Source organism: Cydia pomonella, chromosome 24 (assembly GCF_033807575.1).
Source record: "Cydia pomonella isolate Wapato2018A chromosome 24, ilCydPomo1, whole genome shotgun sequence".
In the NCBI taxonomy this organism is placed as follows: Eukaryota; Metazoa; Arthropoda; class Insecta; order Lepidoptera; family Tortricidae; genus Cydia; species Cydia pomonella.
The window spans coordinates 11789082-11797539 of NC_084726.1; the positions used below are offsets into that span (position 1 = coordinate 11789082).

Below are 8458 nucleotides of genomic sequence, written 5' to 3' on the forward strand. Positions count from 1 at the left end.
GCGACCAGCTTTAAAGTTGAAAAGGTAGATTGTTGTATAATTTAATAGTTTGATTGACACCAAGTATATCATAGAACACTATGTCACCATTCGTTAAAATTTAGTACTATATTTTAATTATTATACGAAATGTATGTTATAACAAGTAAAATTATTCCTAAGGATTGTTATGAAGAATGTTTTTATGATTATAGAGCATTCTGTCATTAAATTAGTATGACTAACAACTTTATATGTTTTGTTTTTATACATAATGTTTATTATGAGTTTCAATAGTAGTTAAATGAAATTATGCTAAAAGTTTGTATTAAAATTGAACGGCACCCCATTCCACAGTCGTGTGGCATGTGGAATAATTCATCATGCTACGAGTACATTCCGCTTCTAAAACCCGACCCATTTTTATTAGGTAACTCTTTCATACTCTTATTATCTCCGACTGTGATTTCCTGTTCTCTGACGTCACGTGACGTAGCTCACGCCTCGCTTGTCAGAAGAGAACGTCGGTGATTTAAGGTCGTATCTGTTGACCCAGTTAAGGGATATACGATCTTATTCCTGTGAACAGTCAAGTTGGGTGCCGGTAACCTATTCAGCGGGTTCTCTGTTTGTAGTCGCTTTATAACAAAGCGGGAAAAGGCTGGGATCTGCTACGAGCGTAGCGCTATGAAATGATAGCAGTGATAAAAGTGAAAATTAAATAAGTTTTTGACAAAAACTTCATTTTTAAATTAAATTAAATTAAATTAAATAAACATTTATTTCAGAATTATTTCCATATTATATTATATTATATTAGTAACTTATTACCTAATAAACTAAACCTATATTAATAACTATTTTATTTTATAATGTAGTATACTATCTCGATTGTTATGGGCATGTAGGCTGCTCCAGTACTGCCAGAAAGCGCCATCTACCCTGTCCGCGACTGTGGCAAGGAGACTGTTGTCGCTGCCGCGCACGCGCCGCACCACCCGCTTGCGCATGATGGCGTGGAAGCCGTTGGTGCGCGCCTCCGCGAACATACCGCTAGCGCTGCAATAGCGCGGCAGCCCCAACAGCATCCTAAAAGCATTATTATATTGCACGCGCAGGGCGCTGTAAGTTTTTTGAGTAAAGTTGATCCATAGGCTGCAGGTGTAAAATGACTGACAGTACGCCTTAAAAAGGGTGATTTTAACGTTGCTAGTACACCTTGCGAACCTACGAATCAACATATTACTTCTTACTGCCAGCGCCCTACGCTCCCTTTCTACATCTATATCATCTTTTAGCGATGCGGTTACCCAGTGTCCCAAGTACTTAAATTCTCTTACTACTTTAAGAGGAGTGCCATTCAGTCTCACTGGAGGTAACATTTGGTCGTCTAATTTTACAGTTCTTCCCCTGAAGACCAGCAACTCACTTTTAGAGACATTGTACTTGAGACCATGGGCTTCCGCATACCGCTCACAAACACTTACCAGCGTCCTCAGGGCGTCGATCGACGGGCTCAGCAACACCATGTCGTCTGCGTAACTGATGTTATTTACGAACGTCCCATCTATTGAACATCCGACCATAGTGTTGCTGAGCTCCTCAATCAGCCGATTGATATATAGGCTGAAGAGTCTAGGCGACGTAAGCCCCCCCTGCCTGACCCCGCACTCCAGCCTATACTCATCGGATAGCGAACCTGCCCACTTTACGACATTAGTTTGGTGGCCGTACCAAAACCTGAACAGTTCCACCAATTCCCCGGGTAGAGACGTCTCATCGTACAGTTTTTGCCAAAGTTTGTTATAGGACACCAAATCGAAGGCTTTAGAAAGATCAAGAAAACACGCAAAAACTGGTGTTTTCCTGTCTGTGTAGTATCGGACAGTGTGCTTAAGACAAAGGAATGCCGTTTCGGTGGACAAGCCTGACCGAAATCCAAATTGTGCGTCATGAAGCCCCATGTGCTTATCCAACTGTTTGTCCAGCACACTGTCCAACACCTTTGCTACAATCGTAGCCAACGAAATGGGCCTATAATTTTTTATGTCCGCGGTGTCTCCTGTACGGTTTTTTATAATTGGTACTACCACAGTTCTCATCATATCGCTGGGTATATAAGTATTTTTGGTACAAGCTTTTATCGCTGACTGTACTTTTCTTTCCATAGGAAAATAATACTCATCGAGGTAATTCTAACAACTCTAAACACAATTAAGTTGCGCTTTTTTATCACTGAGTTTCTATGGGCTCCTGCCTCAATCATCAGATCAGCTCGATGGTTCCATAATACAAACAAACAAACATTTATTCAGCAATGAGGCCACAGGGGCACTTTTACATGTAATTTTTTTACAATAATAAAAATAACAAAATACAATTACAAATATGGAATCAATTATATATTAGATACTTTATTAGAGATGTTTACAGTCTCTAAATGTTGAATTACACAAAAAAAAAAACTATGTTAAAACAATTTTATTCCATTCGGTGTCGAGACCCTTGGTCCGTGGGGCCCTGGCGCTCTGAGTCTCTTCAGAGACGCCACAGGAGATTAAAGAAATAGCAGCTTCCTCGCTCAACGCATCAGTCTAACGATCCAGCGAGGAAACGCTGCCAGCGTCTTCGGTACTATGCCGCAGGGATCATTTTAAGATTTGTTTTAGTTTTATTTTAGATTTAATTTAGTCATATTTTAGTTTTAGTATACTTATAGTTTACATTATAAATTGTAATAATTACTTTAAAAAAAATACAATAATGTTAAAACAAAACAAACAACAAAAACTAAAATTCTTTAGAGAGTCAAGTCTCTAAGTGTTAGAGATAAAAATATATAATTTAAAAAAACGATTATTAAAATATCCTTAGAGATGTAAAGGGTCTCCAACACTTGAATTCTTATATAAATAATTGACATGAAATTAACAAACAGACAAGAACTGAATGAAGTGTCTCGCGTTAATGCCACTCAAAAGTAAAGTTACATACTTATAACTGAACCATAACATGTAGCCCGTGTAAGCTTAAACAGACCGGTCTCCATATAAACAGTATATTATGACGCGTATTTCAGCCATCTCAGCCATCTGTTATATGTATGTTATAATATGTTTTTGCTAGTGTTGGTAGGAACTCAATTTTTTTTAGTCTAAATTGAAGAACTGGACTTGTGAGTGAGACTTCTGAGTCTTTTAAGTCCCGAGTCCAGTCCTTTATTGAGTCTTTTAAGCGCAACTCAAAAGGACTCGAGTCTCTGAATAATGACTCAGTCAACAATTTTATAGGTTTTACCCAAACAACAGTAAAGGAAATAGGCATTATTGTATGATTTATGTTATGTACAGCCATGAATTTTACATAAACACAACGCATTTCGAAGTTATTTGTAATATAATTATAAGTTCCCCGAAAAGGACTCAAGTCTCTACAAAATACTCGGGTCTCTAATAAGTTGAAAAGAACTCGAGTTTCGTCTTAATTATACGAGTCTGAAAAACTGAGTCGAGTCTTAAAGCAGAGGACTCAACTCAAAGGCATCCAATCTTAACCAACACTAGTTTTTGCCCGGTATTTTGACATTCGCAGCAACAAGTAATGACGCGCTGCAAAACTTATACAGTCTGAATCCGAACGGCACCTTAAGTATCACTCTCATTTCATCTCATAAGATGATAGAAAAAACTGCTTTAAACATATTTTCAAAAAGAGCGTATGTGACAGGAACTTGCTTGTAGGATGTGACCTTTTTGTATAAAACACTGCAAAAAGTAAACGCTGGAAAATGGCGATACGAGTTATCCATTACAACTAGTAATCTTGAGCCTAATGTATAGACCGGACCTGAATAAGAAATAATAAATATTATAAGGAATGAAGCGGTGGTGGCCGAGTGAATATGACGTCCGTTTTTCAATCCGGAGGTCGCGGGTTCAAATCCTGGCTCGTACCAATGAGTTTTTCGGAACTTATGTACGAAATATCATTTGATATTTACCACTAGCTTTTCGGTGAAGAAAAACATCGTGAGGAAACCTCTGCGAAGAAATTCAAAGGTGTATGTGAACTCCCCAATCCGCAATGGGCTAGCGTGGGGACTATAGCCCGAGCCCTCTCGCACATGAGAGGAGGCCTGTGCCCAGCAGTGGGACGTATATAGGCTGAATTATTATTATTATAAGGAATTGACTAAGCCCCAACACCAATAGACAATTTCATACACGTAGTACGCATAATTAGCATATCACAGAAGAAGGTCGTTCATTCATCATCTCGCAAAACCTCAAGCATTCATCACATCCGTCCAACCATCCACTCGCAAACACATCACAGTTTGGTGCTGATCCGAGGAGCGAGTTTATCAGGTGCGAGGCTTGAACAAGCGGTGATTTTCGACCGGACACAGTTCGTACTGTTGACAGCGCTAACAAATGGCGACCACGCGGTGGAAAAAGAAATCTAAACGGTGAGGGAACATACAGACACAGCAACCGAGCTACTAGTTCGGGACAGTCAGAATCTCCACGTAAAATGCTACTGGCTAAAGTATACAGTCTCTAATTTCGTATATAAATCTATGAAAAAGCTAGCCCTGACTATGAAAAGAGCACATAATCCTTTCTATCAAAACCAGTCCATCGATACTTAAACGTTTTTACCGTCCATGACCATGTTATGTAGGCACTATCACTAACAATCGTATTTTTAGAATATCCTTTAAGTTTGATTAAATTCGAATTTAAACTGTCGTGAGACATTCTAACTTTAAACTAATTTTACGATTCACGCTCACGTGTTTGTCATTCGCGCGCAGGTTTCAGAGAGCCTAGGTCTCCTTTCTCAAGCACTTACAGTGTCTGCAGCGTTCACGACAACCGACCTTCGAGCGTGTTTCGGCCGTGCTTCGACAGTGCTACAGTCGTGCTTCGGCCGTACTTCAGCCGTGCTTCGGCCGTGCTTCAGTCGTGCTTCAGCCGTGCTTCGGCCGTGCTTCAGCCGTGCTTCAGCCGTGCTGCGGCCGTGTTTCGGCCGTATTTCGGCCGTCGTAAACGCTGCTCGCACTGTTAGTGCTTGAGAAAGGAGACCTAAGCTCTCTGAAACATGCCGCGCGAGTGTCTACAAACACGTGTCAACCGTAAAATTAATTTAATTTTTGATTAAATCTTCACGATTTTAGCCCGACTATGGGAAGTACTATCAGTTGCCATCCGATATGTCGGAGCGGCCAAAGTACTCACAAATATCTGAACAAGACTTCTGTTACAAGATTTAATGTATTTAAGACTTAGAGTATGCCTGAAGATATGACATATATGACAGAATTTGCACATATTGTGACAATTATCACACAAGCTACGAGCTCTCATTTAAATCTAAACCATAGTATCAAGTTTTTAAATAGCGGTGGTGGCCTAATGGATATGACGTCCGACTTTCAATCCGGAGGTCGCGGGTTCAAATCCTGGCTAGTACCTATAAGTATTTCGGAACTTATGTACGAAATATCAGAATCAGAATAATTTATTTTGCTAGAACATTACATAGATATTAAAATTTGTCATGTCAGTAGGTAGATAGGTTACATGAATGCATGTTCTGCCGCACTTGGCATGCAAAACTTACACTAGATAATAGGTGTGATTTGATATTCACCACTAGCTTTTCGGTGAAGGAGAAAAGGTGTATGTGAAGTCCCCAACCGGCACTGGGCCATCGTTGGCACTAAAGCCCAAGCCCTCTCGCGCATGAGAGGAGGCCTGTGCCCAGCAGTGGGACGTATATAGGCTGAATTATTATATTTATATTAGTATTATATCATAGTATCTACTTCAAAATACGAGTGAAAATGTTTCAACATTTAAAAATAAAGGAATGTTTCACATATTTTAATAAACTTTATTTCAAACACAAAGTACGATGCGAATATTAAGCTTAACAGAAAGCTTTATTCAAAAACATTTATAATGTATGCAGTTTAGTTTTTTCTTTGTTTTGCTCTCGCAGCTTAACATTTCAACCTATTTATAGAGACCGCATTTTGAAATAAAATAATAATACATTACTATGAAGTCCGGGAAATAGAGCATTGCCGGCGCAGTGTGATATAAAGGCCCGAGCGATGCGAGGCAGTTTTTGACCCTGGCTAATGTTTCTCCGCGGACTTCAGTTGTGGTGTAATTAATAATGAATACAGACCGACTGACTTCTACTTACTAATATTACACACTTAGACTTTTAAATAGGGAAAGACCTATGACTAGGGTTGCCAACCATCCCTCACCACGCGGGACGTCCCGCTTCTGGAGCCCTAAAGTATGCGTCCCGCAAAGGGTCTGTGCGGGACGCCGATTGTCTCGTATTCTGGCTAGACTAGATTCTGATTATAAGCACTGAAACGGAGGTACGGTTGCGCGGCACGGCACCAGCGCATGATTTTAATTAGAAATCTTCAGGGATAAAACCGGTCTATACTAATATCTAAACTATTATCTTTATTGTTTATGCCATAAAATTTATATGCTAGTGTGCTAGAAATATTTAGAAAGCCTACCTTGGTTCTATTTTTCATGCCTTTCAATACGTTGACGGCCAATAGGTATACCTTTCCCACTTAGGCCGGGCGAAGGAGTCCCGCTTTGTATACCCAAGTCCCGCAAATTGATCGCAAATGTACCGCAAAACTACCTATGACCCTTCTGGCCGCCGGCAACTCTTTTGCCCTCCGGCGTCCATGCGGTAGTTATGGGCATAATCTCCTTTGACCAGACAATAAAAAAGAGGCCGTTTTATGAACAAAAGGCCTATCATTTCTGTTTTTACAGTTTTAACCCATTTTTGGGTCATGTAAAACATGCCCGCACCCAAAACTCCGGGGTATGATAATAACTGAATTTAAACTAACATTTATAGTTAATTTGTTTTACATGGGGGCAAAGTTGTTGTTTATTTTTAACCCGAACAAGCGAAAGAATTCAAAATTGCAAAGTTTTCATTCAAGGATTTCAAAAGTGGAATCTTGAGCATAGCGAGGGTTTAAAGGCACCAGGGTTAAACTTTGCCACCGAGTGACACACAAAATTTTTCGCCACACCAACAACGCAAGGAAAATACTCAACTGTATATCAAAATCTATTCAAAATTAATTTTATTAGGTAAATACTTATTATTTAAAACTCAATTCTACCAGCTAACATAAGGACACAAATCAAAATTTGCGTTTGATCACATGTGGATAAAATGCAACTTTCTCGTCGGTTTTTGGACAAGCAAGATGGCCTTTACCAGCTGATGTGGAAAAAACTAATTTTACCGTTTATTTATTTATTTATTTATGTTCAGGAGAACCAACAGCTTTAAACTTACAATAGGACAACAAGATTAATACAGAGAGCCAATTACAGGAACTCACAAGTAATTACAAAGTATATTTAAAAAAAATGCTAACACTGACGCACACACACATGCGTAGGGTCTCCTGTTCAACAGTTAACCATGTGGACACAGTTAACCATCGCTATAATTTGCAAACGCGATGTTGCCACTTCGTGCAGCGCCGCGCGGTGAATGACGGAATAGCCCCTCTCCCCCGTCCCCAGTTTGCCGCGAGCTAGCGTGCGCGCCGGTTGTGTGAAGAACGATTTTGTGTTTTTTTAATGAAGACACGTGAAAAAACAACGTGAGTACTTTTTCTCTTTACTCGTTTTAGCTTAGCATCACATAGATACTTATATGTTCGTTGTGTAGACTAACTAAACATGTTCCATCTGGTAAAGTACTTGTGTGCGTAGTGACGCTCATTTAAAAATGAGGTTTGCGTAACGGCTTCGGGAGTGGGGTGGTCTACAATTAACCAAAACGGTACGTTCTACAGTTAACCATGGTTAACTGTGTACTAACTATGGTTAATTGTGTACCGCATGAGATTAATTGTGTACCATACCCCAATTATTTGTAAAGCTTTATTTGTTTGCAGGTTTTTTCAATTTTGATTTAATTTATTTTTAGATGGGGCGTAGTAAGCAACCAGAACGAAAGAAAGGAGGCCATTCCGCAGATGACATGAAGAAGGCTATAGAATGTGGGGGAAGTAGTACTGGATGGGAGCTTTGAACCAATACCTCGAGATCCAAAGGAAAATGAATTCGTGCTAGTCTTATTTCCATTGAAGAAAACCTTTGTCTGGCAAAAATTTTAGAAAAAATCGATGACAACGATGATGATTCCGATTTCTTTGTAAGCTTTTTGAGGCTTAAAAATAAGACGCACCAAACATTTTGCGAGCCTTTGGTACCTGACAATGCGGGTATTCGAGTACGGGATATTAAATATATATTGCCTGATCCAAAAATTATGGGCAGCAGCCGCAGGCAAATGTCCTTTTCATTTAATCCATTTAGTTTCATTATAATCTTCTTATTAATTATTGGCACGTAATCAGTCTCAAATCAGTGTTTTAAAATACTAATAAGCCTCATAT

General features: G+C 39.4%; 1 protein-coding gene across 1 annotated transcript; it reads right to left on the reverse strand.

Moving 5' to 3' along the window:
* Positions 1-836: 836 nt before the first annotated feature.
* LOC133530885 (uncharacterized) lies at positions 837-1508 on the reverse strand. The gene has a single exon (XM_061868942.1). It carries the CDS (start codon positions 1506-1508, stop codon positions 837-839), a length of 672 nt encoding a protein of 223 aa, XP_061724926.1.
* Between the last annotated feature and the right edge of the window lie 6950 nt (positions 1509-8458).

What these genes read in the sequence shown, in the direction of transcription:
- LOC133530885 (XM_061868942.1), bottom strand. Translation starts at nt 1,508, where the DNA reads ATGGTGTTGCTGAGCCCGTCGATCGACGCCCTGAGGACGCTGGTAAGT.